The 19606-nt window shown below is 34.8% G+C and overlaps 1 protein-coding gene across 2 annotated transcripts in view; it reads left to right on the top strand.

Moving 5' to 3' along the window:
* Nucleotides 1–19606, top strand: part of ABCA3 (ATP binding cassette subfamily A member 3) — a 114807-nt gene that overhangs the window by 73794 nt on the left and 21407 nt on the right. For both annotated transcript variants that reach the window (XM_051969532.1, XM_051969533.1), the window contains exons 13-19: nt 5747–5901; nt 6443–6598; nt 7046–7256; nt 7884–8034; nt 13001–13099; nt 16249–16435; nt 17128–17431. In XM_051969532.1, coding sequence (XP_051825492.1) covers nt 5747–5901; nt 6443–6598; nt 7046–7256; nt 7884–8034; nt 13001–13099; nt 16249–16435; nt 17128–17431 — 1263 coding nt within the window. The remainder of the gene's footprint in view (nt 1–5746; nt 5902–6442; nt 6599–7045; nt 7257–7883; nt 8035–13000; nt 13100–16248; nt 16436–17127; nt 17432–19606) is intronic.

Below are 19606 nucleotides of genomic sequence, written 5' to 3'. Positions count from 1 at the left end.
ATATTACTAATCAGGGCCTTGGTTCAAAAACTCATCTTTGAAACATAATTGTTTTTCCAGCAATTGTTTATGACTGTGAATCCTGGAACACCCTGTTCTCTGAGGAATTAACATACCAGGTGACCTTGAGAGCAATAAAGAGCTCTCAGCTGTGGACAAATAAGCTGTAATATATTTCCAGGAATTATCAGTGTTTAAAAAATTTTGTAAGATTTTTATTAAGGAAAATGTATTATCAGGAGTCTCAAACAAGTGATAACAAATGAATAGCCTAGGTACTTGTTCCATAGGTTTACCAAAAATGTAAAAACCCCTCAAAGAAGGCATTTATTGAGTGAATCCTGCATAAATGAGCCATGGAAAAACATAGACAAGAACCTTGAAGGACAAGAAGACATAACTGGATCAGGAGAGGGAGTACCCATATTTATGTGATCACAATCCATTGAATATTAAAGAAATAAAGGAAGGTTAATATAAACCTTTTTTGAAGTTAGAAAGGGAAAGAGCAGTCAGGGAAAGTTTTTTGCAGGAAGTAACATTTGAGTTGGATTTTAAAGGATAAGTAGGAATTTAACAGATGCTTTAAGGAAGCAGTAAGATTCCCAGCATACACACACACACACACATACACACACACACACACACACTCACATACTCTCACAGTCACTTCACACTCATACTCACACTCATATACACATATAAACATGAGCAATGGTCTAGAAACTGGAAATCATAGGGCTTATTTAGGAAATTCTAGATGCCATCAACATCATCTCCTTTTCGTTCCTCTGTTGCCTCACTCTGAAGATAAGTTAACCTGTAGCTCCCCTTTCTTTCAACTCATCTTTTCATCTTATCTTGACGTGTTGTTTTTTCCCATTAGAATTTAAGGATTCAATGAGCAAGTGTTGTGGTTGTTGTTCGCTTATATTTATGCTCCCAGTACCTGGCTCCTGGCACATGGCAAATATTTAATAAATGCTGTTGTGTTGGCTTGCCATCTTTTCTTTCTTTGATTTGATTTTGGAGAAAGAGATGGGACTATTTCTCTTTGCTAAAACTAACCCTTCTTCTTGTGTTCTTGATCCTGTCTTCTCCTGTCTATTCTAGAAGCTTGACCCATTAATTATGCCTTTCTTCTGTCATCTTCAATTTCTCCCTGTCTGCCAGTTCCTACCCTAAGATTGCTCCCATCTCTTAAAAAAAAAAAATCTTCACTACTCCTTATAGCACCTCATTTGCTACAATCTAGCTGATGACTTCTACTACTCACTCAATATGAATATGTTCTCCTTCCTTGGCTTCCAACTGCTGGAAAAACAATTATGTTTCAAAGATGAGTTTTTGAACCAAGGCCCTGATTAGTAATATAAAGTTTTCTAAATGTAATCCATCTCCCATTCAATTCAAGGTCCAATTCATTGTCCATCTGCAATGTACATCCCAAATATATATATATATATATATATATATATATATATATATATATATATATATATATAATAAGCCAAGGAAGGAGAACTTATATATATATATATATGTATATATATATAGAGAGAGAGAGAGAGAGAGAGAGAGAGAGAGAGAGAGAGAGAGAGAGAGAGAGAGAGGCTTTATATAACTTTTAGAAAGTACAGAACTCAGAGAGAATCCTGTAGTGACTTTCAGAGAATGTACAATGTGTTTCTTTCTGCCATAGCCCAAGTAAATGTGAGAAATAGGTACTATTATTTGCCCTTGTTTTATAGTTAAGGAAACTGAGACAAACAGAAAGTTTGCCCCAGGGCCACACAGCTAGTATTTGTGCCACTTGGATATCTGGAATTCAAGTCTTTCTAACTCTAGACCTGATGTTCTGTCCATTACACCAAATATAGTATAGCCCCTACTAGACTATCTTCAATGCAAAAGTTCTTAAATTTTACTCTAAATTGTTTGGTTTTTAAAAATTTTTTGATAATTGTATTTCAGTATACTTGATTTACTTTTTTAGTCCTATCTTTCTTATTTTATGCATTTAAAAACATTTTGAGAAGGGATCCATGGGTTTCATCAGACTACCAAAGAGATCCATAACACAAGATAAATTTTAAAAAAATCCCTGGTCCAGAGGTACTCCTCTAGCTGTCCTTGGCCAAAAATGTTTAAAGTCTTTTTATTTTAAAGCTGGATGACCGCTTGCCTACAGTGCTATTAAGAGATTCTTATTCAGGAGTGCATTGAACTACATAGTCCCCAAGGTCCCTTCCTGAAATTCTGTTTGATTATGATCCTCTACTGTCTTTTTATTCTCTCATTCTTGCTCTTGTTCTCTCTTTTTATCTCTTTCTTTTTCTCTGTGCCTCTGTCTCTCTCTGTCTTGTGTCTCCGTATCTTTCTGTAGGAGTAAATGTCTCTATCTCTCCTGTTTTGTCCCTCTCTATCTCTTTCTCCCCCTTTTTCTCTCTCTCCATCAGCATCCTTTGAAGGATCATCATCTTTCTTTTGCCTCCTAAATATGGTTGTACCTCAAGGCTCTGTCCTAAGTCTTCTTCTCTATTATCTTGTTTAGTGAAATATCTCTTCATGATCATCTATGTTACGATTAAAGAGAAAAGACTATTGTTTGCCAATTAGACCACAGGTGATCTTTGAGACTACTCTTTCAATAGAGTGGTGGATGGAAGAAACCAAGTATCAGGCATTTGAAGGAGTATGAAGTAAGGAAGTAGAAAGCACTGATTGTAGATAACCTTTTCAAGAAGTTTTCAGTGAGTGGGAGGAGAGAAATGGATCAGAGAAGTTGGATTGTCTAGAAAAATTAGGTAGAAGACTTTAAGGATTATAGAGAATAGAGCAGTTGGTGGAGAGAGATAGAAAGAGAGATACTGAAGATTGATGAGAGGAATTGACTGCTAGAGCTGAGTCTTGGAGAAAGTAGGGAAAAAAGGAAAAATATCAAGAGTTCAAAAACCTCTACTAAGTCTTCACCACAGTGTGATCAGGGAAAGAAAAAAAGGGCTCAAAACATTTATAATATTATAGCTCTTTTTTGTATAAAGAACTAGAAACAAGAAAGAACTAGAACCACATATAGTATATGAATGTAATGGATTATTATTACACTTTAAGAAATTAAAGGGAAGGTTTCAAAGAAACTTGGAAGACTTGTATAAACTGATACAAACTTGAGAACTCTGATCAATGATATGACCAACCACAATTCCCAGAGGACCAGTGATAGAGCATATCACACACATCCTGATAAAGAGGTGATAGACTCAAAATAGATACAGACAATGTGGAGATTTGTTTTGCTCTTTTCTTCCTATTTGCTACAAGTGTTTTGTTTTTGTTTTAATTTGGTAGTAGGAAGAAGGGAATTTAGGAACGTGATAACCCATCACTGAAGAAAGAAAAGATGATTATTGAAACATTTTGAATGCATAAAAGAGAACAGAAAGAATTACAGATAAGCAGGATAGCTTTGAAAATTATATGTTGATATTTTGGATTACTTGCCATTTAGGGAGAGAGTGGGGGGGAAGAGGCAGGAAATTGTAACACAAGATTTTTCAAGGGTCAGTGTTAAAAAATTATCCATGCATATGTTTTGAAAATTAAAAGCTTTAATAAAAAAGAAGAAAATTCTATGTTGAATTTATCATGTACTTAGGCAAACTGTATATTACAGATTCTCATTTTCATTTGTAATCCTGTTTTTTTCTATTTAGAAATGCCCATTTTATTAAGTTCAGAATAAAAGGTGATTGTTTTATAAAAGCATTCAACATGTTTTACCTTAGAAAAAAAGTAAGGAAATGTCTTCTTTTATAACAAGAAGGAATAAGGAAAAAAACAGCAGATGACAGTGAGAAATCAAATTAAGGAGATGATTTTAGTTAGCCTGTTTTTTTGTTATCTGCAGGAGGTAATGGAGTTGTTAAGAGGCCAGTTGAGAGAAGGAAGAAATAAGAAAATATTACCAATACTTTGGAGATATACAGGAAATCAATAAGAATAGAATACAAGGATTGTTGAAAAGTAATGTGATTTCCTCCTGATTTTGTGCCATGAATTCGGAGTGATGAAATCAGCTTGATTCTGTGGGTTTTTTAAGTAGTGACAATCAGCTCTGGAGCAGAAGCAGGAAAATTAGCATGGTAAGGATTATCCAAAGGTGAAGCTCTGTTGGACAGGTATGGCAGAAGAGAAAGGGAACAGGGGATTCTAGAGTAATGGCTAGTGAACTAATAAAGCAGCTGACCTTGGGGGTCAAAGCTTGATATGGAATTAAGTAAGACCACATACAGGAATATGAACTGAGAGATAAGAATGTTTCATGGAATTATAATTGTGAAGCTTGAATTTAGTGTAAGTATAGAGAGAGTTGTGGTCAGAGAGTGGAATTTCAAAGTTCTTGATCATGAAATTGTTACCATTGTGAGTGATAGTGAGATATAAACTATACTCATATGAGTCTATAACTTAAATAGACAGAAAAGGAGAACCATTGGAGTGGAGTTGAGGAATGACAGAGTCAGACTTACATTTTAAGAAAATAATTTTGTCAGCTGTGGAAGAGGATGGATCAGAAAGATTAAGACAGAAATAGGATAAAGGAAAAAAAACCCTTATCTCTATGTTATAATGATTAATTAGTTCATCTTATTTGAAGGGTTGGTTTTTTTCCCTAAAGTCTTGTTTGATGAATTAACAATTTTTGTTTGCTGGAACTATGATTCCAAAATAATATTCAGATATAACCTGTCTAAGATAATGATAGAGATACCTCTCTTCCAAGGCCCTTGCTGTAGCTAAATCACTTTGCTTAAAGTCCCTTCTCCATGACTAGGAAGTTCATTCTACCAAACCTCTGTGATTGTTACTCCTCATACTTCATATACCCAATTTATAAAGTGCAACTAATATTAATGAGATTAATTGCTTAAGCCATAGTTCTCATTATGGTAGAGTTTTATATTACATTGTGTTTCTCATATCCTTCAAAACTAACTCAAAACTTCTCTTCTGGTGTTACCTGATTAATCCTTCCATTTTTGTTTTTATTCTACTTTTATTTAATATTGAACACAATTAATAAGAAAAAATATACTTGTTATTTTAAAAAAAATTATTGACCAATTTTGTGTTCTGTCTCCATAAAAATTGGGGATTGTTGCTCTAATTTCTGTTATATTTCTCCCAGGCTCTAATACCTTCTGGGAAAGGGACTTCAGTTAATCGTTGTGAATAAGCTAGAAGGATAGGGTTCAAGTCAAGTTAAGTTAACAAGCATTTATTAAATACCTGCCATGGTGCCAAGCAAGTTCTTTATATCAGGAAAAGCAAAACAAACAAATAGACAAAAAACTAAAAAGATCTTACCCTCAAGAAGCTCACAGTCTAAGATAGATAAATAAAATTCAAGTAACTACTTCAAGTAATATAGGCTAGATGAACTAGAGATAATCTTGGAGGGAAGGCACTAGTATTTTAAAAAATAGTCTCTTGAAAAAGGTGGATTTTAGCTGGAACTTAAAAGGTATCAAGGAAACCAGAGATGAAGATTGGGAGAGAGCATATTCTAGACTTGAAAGACAGCCAGTGGCAATTACTGGGGTTAGGCAAGGAGTGCCATGTCAAACAAGGAACATCAGAAGGATCAGCTTCTTCACTCACATTAATCTCTGATTGCTGAGGAGTAGTGAATTTAGCTCTCTTATCATCAAAGCCATGCCGGATTATCTTCTGCTTCTCCTAGGTCTTTTTCCCCCTACAAGTGGACGGGCATATATCAATGGTTATGAGATTTCACGTGACATAGTTCAGATCCGGAAGAGTCTAGGCTTATGCCCCCAGCATGATGTTCTCTTTGACTACATGACAGTGGCTGAGCACCTTTACTTCTATGCTCAGGTGAGCCAAAAATGAACATTTTTTCACTTGTTCACATGCTTGAAGTAGTCAGTACTCCTACCTTCACAGAGTCACAAAATAGGTTTAAAAGAACCATGGAGACGGGGGAGGAGGTAGAGAAATGGGATGAGGAGGAAAGAAATGGGAGAATATAGGTGAGCATCTTCACATGATAGCAGGATATGTCCCCACAGCTCCTGATTTTCAATTCTGTCACCTCATGCTAGATCCTGCTCCTCTCAGAAAGCCCCAGTCTAAAGTTCTCTCCTACATAATAACAGCAAGAATGTGCAATGATTAATTATGAAAGACTTGGTCCTTCTCAGTGGTTCAGTGATCCAAATAATCCCAATAGACTTTGGACAGAAAATTCCATTTGCATCCAAAAAAAGGACTAAAGAGACTGAATTTTTTCTCTCTCCCATGGGTTTTTCCTTTTTACTCTGATTTTTCTCTCCTAAAATACTTCATAAAGCAATGTGTATTAAAAATAAATAAATTTTTTAAAAAATAAAGTTCTCTTCTTCATTTGGTCTCATAGATGAAAGGATTATCTGAGCAAAAATGTCCAGAGGAAGTCAATCATATCTTGAACATTCTTGATCTTGAGAATAAACGCCACTCACTTTCAAAGTCACTGAGTGGAGGAATGAAACGCAAGGTTTCTGTGGGCATTGCACTCATAGGAGGTTCGAAGGTATGTTGTTGGGTGGAATCACATCCCTTCTGCAGTCTGGCAAAAACATTAACCGATGCAGAACTAAATGAACTGGTATGCACCATTCCTCCTAAGCAGGCTCTACTAAGATATGCTCAGTGGGCAATCAGGTCTTTCATTGGTCTAAGGTGGTCATAGTAGTGAGGGGATTTCTAATTCTTGTATAATCCTGGGCTTATTGTCTGTCTTTAGACAACTTACATTTCCCCACTGTCTCTCATCTCAGCCAGAAAAGCAAATGCCTAATAGATAATCTATCTCATATACCAGCTGCTGTGTCTAAGTAAAACTCACTGTACTCCCTTGAGTGGACAATCATGGTGGCAAGAACATTGTCACCAATAGAAGAATACACAGAACCCCTGATTTGGTAAATGGCAAAGTATCATTTGACCGGACTTGTAACTGTCCCTTTTGGGTCTATAGGTCGTGATGCTAGATGAACCAACTTCGGGCATGGACCCAATTTCACGGAGAGCCACCTGGGATCTTCTTCAGCAGCAGAAAAGTGACCGCACCATTGTACTAACTACTCACTTTATGGACGAGGCTGACCTGTTGGGAGACCGAATTGCTATTATGGCCAAAGGGGACCTGCAATGCTGTGGCTCTTCACTTTTCCTCAAGCATAAATATGGTGAGAAGCACAAGGGAAGAAAACTGGGTGTCTCTACTCCTTTTCTTCATTGCTGAGTTATCAAATCCCCAGCATAATGAGTAAAATACTTTGTAGTTTCACTTCAGACATAGTGCCTGAAATCTTATGATGAAAGGCTTTCTTGCACTGAAATTCCCACTCTTAGATCCTAGATCCTAGACTGAGGTAGAATATTTATGAAGATAAGGCAGTGTCTGATAGAATTCTGTCTCAGAGAGTGTGTAAATGTCCAGAGAATAGATTTTTTCCCCCTATAAATATTTTATTCTCAACTCTTCACATTCAAGACATTGATGTAATTATAGCTGTGGAATTTTGGCAGCCTTCTTCCTAAATTATTTTTTTATATTTCGTCATTAAGACAATCACCCTCAAACTCATATTCCCAAACCCTTTTATGAACAATAGGAAACAAGGTCCTCAGTAGTAATAATTAATCTTCTAAGATTAGCTCTTTATGCATGCAATCAAACTGCAGGAGGTTCCCTCTCTTATCTTCCATCAAGCTAACCTGATCAAAGCAACTTAAGGCCAGGTGCAACCTAGGGAACAGAACTATAAAAACCTGTTTGGTTTCATCCAGTCTTTTTAAATGCCTTTTTTCAGGTGCAGGGTATCATATGATCATAGTGAAGGAGCTTCATTGTAATACCAGCGACATTTCTCATCTGGTTTACCGTCACATACCAAATGCCATTTTGGAGAGCAATGTTGGAGCTGAATTATCGTTTATCCTCCCCAAAGAGAGTGCACACCGGTATGCATCGAAGAGTTCTAGACTGATTGAGGTCTTGCATTTGCTTAGTGTCTGCAGTTTTCTCTGTATTCCTCAGGCTTAGTAAATGAGTTCTGATAGACAAACACTTTTCTAAGTTACTTACATTGCCATCACATGCATAGTATGAGCAGTCAGGAAATTCACACCATGAAAAGCACCCTTACTAAACCAAGGGTGCACAGATACCCTTGGAGAAATTGTGAAAGAGTAATGGGTACATCACTGATACACAAATACCATCAAGTTCCCCCAAAGGAGTATTTGGCTCACTGTTTAGAAGCTTAGTTGTCCCCCATATCAATATATGATGAATTAGGACATTGTTGCAATCTCAAAACTCAGTGGGTGACATCAGGCTTTGAAGCAGAGGACTTCTCCATCTTTTATTAAGTAAACAGCATTTTACTGACCATCTCAGAAAAAAAAGCTTAGATCTTTTAAAGGGCAGCTACAGATGAGTAATTTTAAAAATGAATTTGATTTCCTTCCTGATTACACAAAACCATGTTAATTTTTCCCCAAATTTTCATATCTACTCCACATCTGAAATCCCCAAAGGGGATTTGATTATTAGTGATTTGTTCATTAGTACCTTTGGGTTTATAGTGACTGTTTAAGCATCATGCCATAGAAACTTTGGATGTTCAGTCTTATAAAAAGGTAAAGATATCAAATGTCAAAGACAATAGCTGAACATAAATTAAATTCTGGAAAATTGATGTAGTAAAAGGTTGCCAACTCCCCATCTACCCCATGAATAGCTAAAAATTAAATTTTAAAAATGGGAAGATTAAAGGAGAACAACTAAAGAGCATCAAAAGAGAATTGCCTTTAAGTAAGAAAAATGACAAGAAAATGAACAAATAGCAAGGGGGAAAAAAACCTTCCATATATGAAATATTTCTGGTCTAGGCATTATGGAGATATTACAAAAAAAAGAGAAATAGCAAGTCATCCTTAGGGACGGCCCACAGAGTGGTTAGCCCTAACATAAAGTAAATCAGATTGGATAATAACTAAGTGAAGGAGGTTTTGATAGAACCTAATTTAATATGGATAGAGAAAGACCTGGATCTCATTATGATCTCTTTATCATCAGTGGCTAAAGAGACATCAATAAACTTGAATAACCAACCTAAATTCAACAAGTATTTAGTGTGCATTCTCACTGTATTTATTTATTAGTTTCTTAGTTTATTAGTCACTGTAATAAATGGGCCTAAATGGAAAGGAAAATATAATTGGCCAGAAGGATCAAGTAAAAAAAAAAAAATAAAAAATTATATCAAAGGTGATAACAATACCATTATATCAAACTAAATTTATGGCATGTAGCTCAAGCCATTCTTTAAAAAAAAAAAAATGTTGACTGTCCTTCCATTTAACACCAACTTCTCTTTGGGTCTTAGAATTTTATTTTTAAATGATTGATATAATTAATTTCTTCTAATAATACATAGACTCAGCTTCTAACAACCTCACATTTTGAATACAGGTAATAGTTAAAGATGATCTGACAATTGTGCATTTTCTTCTTGTCACTAGTACAGTGGGCAAAAAATTCCTACATGGACCTTTATCCTACTGACTATGAGCTTCCTGCTTTTCAAAAGCTGATCCTTGGAAAATAGACATAGTTATTGCCAGGACCACACCTGAAGCCTCTCTGTCAAAGTCAAAGTTACAAGACTTTGTGTGCCTTCCCAAGTTTGCCTTTACTTTGTGAATGAGAAGACAGCAAAATTTTCCCTCCAAAATGGATTCATTATGATCAAATAGCAATTATATTAGGAACAAATTGATAGTTTAATATTAGAAAAATAATTCACATAATCATTGACAGTAAAAAGAATTTATCAATAAATGTAGAAAAACCTTTGATAAAATATCATGCTCATTTTATGTTTAAGATACCAAAAATAAAAACAAGAATTTTTCTTTAACATAATAGAATGAATTTATTTTAACTCAACAGTAAGCATTATATGTAATGGAGAAATTTTGTAAACGATATCACTTTAGCATTTATAACATAGTCCTAAAAATGGTATCTCGGTAAGATAAGAAAAAGAAACTAAAGGAATACTCAAGGATTAAAAAGGAAGTTAAGATATCACTACTTGTAGATAATGTGATTTTCTTGTATTTTCTAAGTAACCAAGCAAAAACATATCAGCAAAATAGCAAGGTATAAAATTAACCCACAAAAACCATCAGCATATCTATAGTTTACCAGTTTTTAAAAAAGTGATAGGAAATTTGCTAATTAAAAATTAATTTTAAATTATTTGTTATACATGGCAGCCCTCTAGGGAGTTATAAAGGAAATTTAGGCAATGTAAAAATAAAGGATAGCAATAAAAATTTATTTTTAAAAAATAAATTCTTTCTCTTGAGATTAACCCATTAAGAACTACACACTTAGGCAAGTCAACAATAAACAACACAGTGTTTCCAGCTTTCCAGTGTGTTTAACCTTCAAATGGAAGATGAACTTGGCTGGGATACAGAAATTAAAGATGATGTAATTTAAGAATGTAACAAACATGGAAGAGTCATCCATATTTATGTTGACAATAATTCAGCTCAGGGCAACATTTATGTGTAGTGTTCCTCAATTGCTAGCCATTGCTGCAGTAAATGCATTGCATGGAATATGGTTTGCTGGTAAATTGATTACAGCTGCATATGTACCTCTTCTACCTTATCACAGCCTCTTCCCTGTTTCCATAACAACAACATGACTACTGGTTTCTATTCTATGAAGGAGAATTTAGTCTCCTACATACGTAGCTTTTTATAGGAATAAAAAATTAAACAACTAGAGAAGTCGTCCATGTTAATATAGTAAATATTAAAATGCTTCTCAAATTACTCAATAGATTTAATACTAATACTGCTCATTAATTTGGTGGCATACTTTTCAGAATTAAGCAAAATGACAATTTATATAAAAGGAAAAAAAGGTAAAGAAAATCAAGGGAATTTATGCAAAAAGAGGAAAGGGGACTAGATGTGTATTCCCAAACCAAAACCAAAAACAGTCAAAACTATTTGATACTGATTTTTACAAAAATTTTAAATTGATCTTGGAATGGGTTAAATACTAACAAGTCCAAACCACATATAAGTAGCTCATATTTTTTGATTGACACAGAGCCACAAAACATTAGGGAAGGCATTCTATTATTCAACACAAATTACACGGAAAACTACAGTGGTTTGATAAAATTGGAACCAGAAGAAAACTTCTCACCATTTTAAATGACTCAGCCCTGATATATTGAGGTCTACATGAAAACCAGCACTCAAAATCTGATTGTTAAATTATCAGTGTGAGCATATGCATTTTGGAAATGTATATTGATTATTACATTTACAAATATTACAAATCAAGGCCTAATTTACTGTTTTGTTGATTTTAACCACATGGTTCTTGTCAACATGCATATGGAGTTTTTGATTCTGTTTTTTGCATTTCTTCACATATTGCCATTATAGACTTAAGAAAGATGAGAAAAATGTTTAAAATGCAGATTTTTTTCCATATTAAAACTTTTTTAAAAGTTGTTAAACTTTTACCAGGACATCACTGCCAACAATACAAATTTTTTAAGGGACCCAAAAAAATTAGAACAGATGGGATAATTATATGCTTATAAATGTGGAGAAAGGATTCTTAAGCTTTGGATGATGTGGAAAAAATTTTAAAAGATAAAATAGATTTGATTATATTCTTAAAAGACCTTTTTATCAAATATATCAGATAAAACTATAACTTCTAAAATATACAAGAAACTGATTCAAGTCTATCAGAATAAAGGCTGTTTTTCATTTGATAGGCTGTCAAAGTATATAAAGAGATAATCCTCAGGAAAAAAAAAAACAAACTATCAACAATCTTATCAAAAAATTCAAAATCTCTAATAATTAGAGAAATTCACATCAAAACACTTCTGAGATCCCACCCCTATCAAAATGGCAAAGGTACTCAACAGTATTTAGTGCTGGCAAGGCTAAGCTATAATAAAATAGGTATACTGTCAACATAGCTGATAGAATTGTGAGACTGGGTCCAAATTTTTGGAGAGAAATCTGGAATTATAAGGAATAAAAAGAATCAGAAAAAAGTACAAACTTTGGCCTAGTCCAATTGCTGGTACTATATTCTAAGGAGATTATTGACAAGTAAAAAAATAAGGTTTGTTGCAAAAAAAATTCTTAGTAACTAGGTATAATAATAAAAATGACAAAATAAAATAATATATAATATGAAATAATAACTAGCATTAATATAGCTACCTTCTATGTGCCAGTTACTATTTTAAGGATTTTACAAATATTATCTCATTTTATTCTCAAAATAACCCTGAGAGATAGGTGCTATTATCTCCATTTTACAGTTGAGAAAAACTGAGATGGGTTAAATGATCTGCCCAGGGACATACAGCTAGTAAAAATGCAAAATTAAAATTGAGTTCAGTGCTTTTTCCACTGGACCACCTAGTTGCCTTAGATGAGGAATTACTGAACAAATTGTGGTATATAAATAATGGACTATAACTATACAATAAGAAAAGTTAGGTATGAAGAATTTAAAGAAATACAAGAATACATATAAGGGATGATGCAGTACAAAGAAAGTAAAACTGAAAAGAACATTATATACGTTGATAATAACCATGTGGCTAAAATTAACAAATTCACACCCAGAGAAGTTGAAAAATGAAAAAAAGTGATATAGATATTGCTATGTTAAAACTAATACACTTTTTGTATGTGGATAACAATTGTTACATAATGAAAAAAGTTTATAGCCCTGGGTTTGTTTTATTTATATGCTCGTATTTTTTATCTATTTCACAAACAAAATCTATTCTTTTCAATGGATTTTTTAAAGAATACCAAACTGATCATTTTCATTCCATCTCCTTCCTCTTTCTAGGTTTGAAACTCTCTTTACCGAGCTGGAACTGAAACAAAAAGAATTAGGCATTGCTAGCTATGGAGCTTCTGTCACCACCATGGAAGAAGTCTTCCTTAGGTGTGTATATAACTCTGAACTTTGTTGTGGGGATCATTTGAAGTTTAGAAGTATTGTTGGTTAAAATATTGAAGGAAAAATTATTGCTTTTCAATTTGTTCTAAAATGTCTCTTTCTAGAACAGAGATAGAAAAATTAATGTAATGACCGCGTGTTTAAAATCAGCTGGAGTCAGGAATTCAGGTTAAGGGGAAAATCTTCAATATTTATTGAAGTGAAGAGATGAATAAGGATTGCAATAGCAAATAAAGGCAAGAAAGATTGCGATAGCAATTTGGGCAGTTGCAACAGGAAGCCAGCTAACAGAGAGAGATCTGAGCTGAGCAAACCGTAGCAATGGCAATGCAAGCAGTCTCTCCTTCCCCTTCCTTTTCCACTCCCCTGCCTCCACCCACCAAAATTGTCATTTCCTATACAACACATCAGGACTTGCACAAAGAGTGGGCGGGGGTCCATTCTTTCTCCAAGCTCATATATTAATAGAGTATTGTCCAATTACTATTTAGCCTCATGTGCTTGGGACCTCAATGCATCAACTCAAGCCTCAGCCCATTACAAATTAATTAGAGAGTCCAGTACCAATACTGATTCTTAGGACTAAAATATGTATAATTTCCCCTAGATTTATTCTAGAGACTAATGTGACTATTATTATGATGTGGTAACTTGGCTAAGCCTTTAATTTAGAAAAATTTGCCAGAAGAAAATTCACAAAGAATGTCATCGGTCTAGTATTTTTCTAGATAAATACTTGGCAGAACTAATAATTTAATAACTGGCATTCAGTTCTACAATAATTATTATCTAAATACTAAGTATTTTGATAACATAACTGGAAGATTCTCTGATGTCTGATTGCAGACATCTCTCTGGAACATGATATAATACAAAATACACTGAACTCCAGGAAGCAGGAGAACCAGGTTCTATTATCAGTTTAATTGCTTAGTAATTATAGTCACTCTTCGAATTTGTGTGAAGTGGAATTAAGAATAACTCCTTTGCCCTTCTCTTCTAAAAACTGTTAAATGCTATATAAATATTAGATTGACCCTTTGGTGTTAATTGAAACCAAATTGGTTAAATAAATCCCTGTGGCTGCTGCAAACCTGAGTTTTCTGCATTAATGAATGAAAAGAGGACTGAAAACTTTGGATGGAATAAATGTATTTTTATTAACCAGGTTTCCTTTAGAAGATCTTGTTGAAGCCAAACAACAGGACTAAGTGATCTGATCCATTTCTGTGCACCATGTCTCTTGGAATCCCTCCATTTGCTTTTAAGGATCAGCTCATATCACATTCTGTGTAAGAAGACTAAATTAGTAGAAAGGGGCCATACTGTGAAGAGCTTTAAATGCTAAACAGTGAAGTTTATATATGATCCTATAGAAAATAGGATTTTTTTGAGGAGGATAATAAGAATTTTTCACTTTAGGAAAATCAATTTAGAAACTGGGAATGGATTAAAGTAGAAAGAGACTTAAGTCAAAGAGACCAAATAGGAGATTTTTGCAATAGTTAGATGACATGTAATAAGGGCCAGAACCAGGATGATCAGAGGAAGGTACATATGTGAGGGATGTGATGGAGATAGGAACAAAAAAATTTGGCAATGGCTTAGGTATGTGAGATAAATGAGTGAATTAAGAATGATACTAAGGTTTTGAACTTGGCAAACTAGAAGGATAGTGAAGCCCTGATAGAAACAAACAAACAAAAAAATTCAGAGAAGGAAGAAATTTAAGGGTAGAGATAAATATTTCATACTGATTTGGATTTGTTAAGTTTGAGATAGCAAGGAAACATCTAATTTTAAATATACAGTAGGCAATTTGTACAGATTTAAGCATTTTATAAGTATTATCTCATTTTATTCTTAAAATAACCTTGAGAGATAGGTGCTATCATTATCTCCATTTTACAGTTGAGACAACTGAGACAGGTTAAATGATCTGCCCAGAAACACACAGCTAATAAAGTGTAAAATTAAATCTGAGCTCAGGACCAGTGCTCTTTCCACTGGACCACCTAGTTGCCTTAGATGAGGAGTTATTGAACAAATTATAGTATATAAATGTAATGGAATATAATTATACAATAAGAAAAGTTAGGTATGAAGAATTCAAAGAAATACAAGAATATGTATAAGAGAAAATGCAGAGTAAAGAAAGTAGAATCAAAAAGAACATTATACACATTGACAATAGCCATGTGGTTAAAATTAACAAATTCATGTTACACACACCCAGAAAGAAAATAAAGTAGAGCTGACTGTTTTTAATTTTATTTATGTGACATCTCTCAAATACACCCTGTTCTCTCCTCTGGATACTGCTGCCATTTTGATGAAGACTCTCATCTCTTTAAGCAAGGACTATTACAATAGCTTGTCGATTAGTCTGCTTGCCACAAGTCTCTCCCATTTCAATCCACCTTCTGCCCAATCACTAAAGTAATTTTTCTAAAGATCAGGTCCAACCAATGCTCAGTAAACTCCAGTGATCAAACATAAAAGCTACTCTAGTTTTCAGAATCCTTCATAACCCAATTGCTCCCTCCAACTTTCAGTTCTTCCCATACTTTATACCTTTCCTCCCCTCCGTTTCTCTCCACTCCTATATCTTCTTTGATCCAAAGACAACAGCCTTTTTGCCATTCCTTGAACATGACACCCCATCTCCTAATTCTGAGCATTTTACAGGTGAAACTCTCCCTCTTCATTTACTGGCTTCTTCAAGTCCCAGTTTTAATCTTCCCTTCTCCCTTAATTCTGGTGCTTTTCCCTCTATTGATTATTTACAATTTATTTTGTATATAGCTTCTTTGTACATAGTTATTTATATCACCTTATCCTATAAGCTCCTCAAAGAAACAGATTTTCTTTTGCTTTTCTTTTTATCCTCAGCACTTAGAACACTGCCTGGACTATAGTAGGTACTTAATAAATGTATTACTCAATACATAGTTTAGGGAATCATAAAAAGAAGGCCACACTAAGAGTTTGAGAAATTTCTCCTTTTTTTTTATTCCCTTTGTTCAGGAAAGCTGAATTATCCTTTTCAGTTTCACATTTCATTTGATTTAATTCATACACACCAACTGTTATCAGCAACCATAATAAAAATGTCTTATACTTCTTTGGTTCAGAGTTGGTAAACTTGTAGATTCAAGCATGGATATCCAAGCCATACAGCTTCCTGCCTTGCAGTACCAGCATGAGAGACGGGCGAGTGACTGGGCCATGGACAACAACCTCAGTGGAATAATGGATCTTACCGACAGCATTGGGGCCTTAATCAAGGAAGATTGTACCGCCATCAAATTCAACACCAGGGTGAGCATTCTTACTTGAGACTGCAAGGCCAGCAAATTCAGGATGGATGTAAGTGACTCAACTAGATTTGAACTGTTTGGATCCAAGGAAATATTAGTATTGGCGGCCATTAATAAATCAATAGATCTGAAATGTTGACTTCTCTGCAGTGCTGCCTGAGATGGAAAGTGTTCTTCCAGTTTGTAAGTGCTGTTTACATATCCAAGGGCAGCAACCATTCTCATCCTACCATAGGGTATGATAGGAAAATCCTGGAAGGGGAACTGAACTCAGATTTCTAATTCTAGCCACCTCAGCTTGCTCACTTTGAGCAACATCATGTAATCTCTCTGATCCCCAATTCCTTCATCTTTGGTAGTAAGAGCTGCTCTGCTTACCTCACAGAGCAGGGGTGATGCTCAGTTTGCCAACATTTTGAGGACATTAATGTGTTCCATGGATATAAGGCAGTATTCTCCTTATTCTGTTATCAGATCCCTACTAGTGACCTCTCTTCTCTGGTAGATAAATACTCTTGGCAAACGTGAGCAGGTCGCCCTGATGAGACATGTCAGAGATTCTCCTCTGTACACTGGATTTTCTTCCTACTTCTAAGATGCCATTAATCTTAAGTTTCAAAGAATCTGGCCTGGATTGACCTGCTTGGTCTTGTTAGCCATTGTAACTCCGAATCTGTCATTTCTTTCTTGTAGTTCTACCTTCACTGCCAACAGTTCTACGCCATGTTCACAAAGAAGGTCTTGTACAGCTGGCGCAACTGGAAGATCCTGGTGGCGCAGATCCTGGTGCCCCTGACTTGCATCACCTTAGCCCTCATGGCCCTCAACTACTCTTCAGCGATTCGGGATGACCCCATCTTGCGGCTAACCCTGGGTCAGTACGGTCAGACAGTGGTGCCCTTTTCCATCTATGGCACCTCCAAGCTGGACCAGCAGCTTTCGGAACGCTTTAAAGATATGCTGCAGGCTGAGAAACAGGTTCCTCGGGAGGTGTTAGGTAAGTGCTGCTGGCATGAGGAGACCTGTCTACCAGGGGCCAAGAAATAAAGTTATAGTGTGGTGTCATCACACAAGAGAAGTCACTTAGAATTAACAGGGGAACATGAACAGCCTTCATATTGATCAATTCCAGGAAAGTTCAAATAATTCTTCAGCTTCTTCTATGCTTCTTCAGCATAATTCAGTCAGATAATGCTGACTCATGTTTTGCAGTGTTTAAGAGTTGTGAAGCAGTTGTCTCACAACAACCCTGTGAGATAGTTCATGCAATTAATACTATCCTTATTTTATAGATGAGGAAGTGGAAATTCAGACTTCTCTGTGGTTACATAGCTATAAAATGTCAGGGTTTAAGACAGATCTCCTGACTGCATGCCCCAAACCTTGCATCACATCTTGTACCCTTTGTGCAAGGATGTACATTACTGGAACTATAAACATTGTTTTCATATGCTGTTTGGAAAGGTGGTGTTAACAATCATTTGAAAGCTAAAAGGATGGCTCTTTGCTAATAGATGGCTCTTTGCTAATAAATTTGAGAATCTAAAAGAAATTGATACTTATTTTTCAAAATGTGAAAGAATAAAATTAAGTGAATTAATAAAATAAAACAAGTGGATAACCAAAATAGATCAGATCTCAGAAAGAGAAAATGGACAATCCTTTTAAGAGCTACCTATCTATATCCTTCTGTGAAGTAAGAATAGCTTTGATATTCATGCCAAACACAAAGATGATTGGGAGAAAAATAATCAGCCAAAATAAATAATAAAACAATACAAAAATACTTAAATACAATATTTATAAATATTTATAAATGACACATATGATTTTTTAATTTAATATATAATTTAATTTATCACAACAAAGCAGAATTTATAGCTAGAATAATTTAATACCAGAAAATATTTAGTATAAAAAGAGGAAAATTAAAGATTGTTTCAAAAGGTTTCATGATATAGTAAAGAGAATGCTGAATTTGTCATCATTGTTAAGATCCTGAGTCTACCATTATCTACTTGTGTCATTCAGCTTCTAGCTTCGGTTTCCTAATTTCTAAAGAGGGGGTTAAATATTCACCTCCAGTAGAAAACAAGGAAAAGTGATAAAAAGAAAAATGCCCCTTAAATAACAAAAGAAAGGATTGAAGGCAGGAGAAAGACCATTTTATCTCTGGAATTACCCAGATGAAACAAGCATATATATCCAGGAAACAGACTTTTAGTCAGGGACAAAGCCAAGAGGGGTTTGAAGACTGGTTTGGGCCTCTCCACTGAGTGGAGACTCTAGGAAGAACTTGCAGTGGGAAAATCCAGGTTGAAGAAGGTTGCAGAGGTGATTGGATATTCCAGAATGAGAAGGTCCCAGGCCCTAAGGAAAATTTCAGGATGAAATAGCAGAGGTGTAGTTTTGAAGCTCCTAAAGAATACAGATTATCTTTTGCTGAGCCAGAAGAAGCATCAAATATTTAGACACTGATCTAACAAGATATGCAAATAACAGGAAAAATCTCCAAACTGATTGTAACAGGAGCTGCTGAACAAGAGAAGGTTTGTTCCCTGTTCAAGGATGAGTTGAGCAAATAAATTTTTTTTAAAAGTCATTGCTTCTCAAACTACAGCTTTAGCATAGTGTCGATCAGAATGCCCATAGACTACTTAATGGAGTCATGTGAAATCATAAGTTTCCTGTAGAAAAATAAATGAGGAAAAATATCAAAAAGAACCATAAAAAAGAATGCTAAAAGCTAAATTATGCCCTCTTTTTTTAGTCTTTAACTGGTGAAAGTGGATGAGATGCCTTGGCATGACTTTGAGGCATTACTTGAAGCATTGAGTGACAATAACTATTTTACATTTTGAAAGGTTGCAATTCAGCATCCTTTTCAAGGTACCCAACTGCTTGTTTTGGCTTCTCTAGTATAGAGCTTGGATTAGGTATCCCCAACTGATCCATCAGGATCTCTGGGCCTTACCTGTTCAGACATAGTGTCATGGCTCCATCAAGAATTTATATTTACAGTGTATGATATGTACCCATACATGCACATATCCCTTTTGATGATTGTAAAAATATGAGAAAGTCAAAGACTTCTCATCAGGAAAAGATTGAGAATCTTAAGTTTAAAACATAAGCCTTTTAAATTCCTATTAAATCTCTTGAGTTCCAGTCT

This window comes from Antechinus flavipes, chromosome 1 (assembly GCF_016432865.1).
Source record: "Antechinus flavipes isolate AdamAnt ecotype Samford, QLD, Australia chromosome 1, AdamAnt_v2, whole genome shotgun sequence".
Classification (NCBI taxonomy): domain Eukaryota; kingdom Metazoa; phylum Chordata; class Mammalia; order Dasyuromorphia; family Dasyuridae; genus Antechinus; species Antechinus flavipes.
The sequence above is the reverse complement of the archived record's forward strand: the minus strand, read 5'-3'. Positions and strand labels throughout refer to the sequence as shown.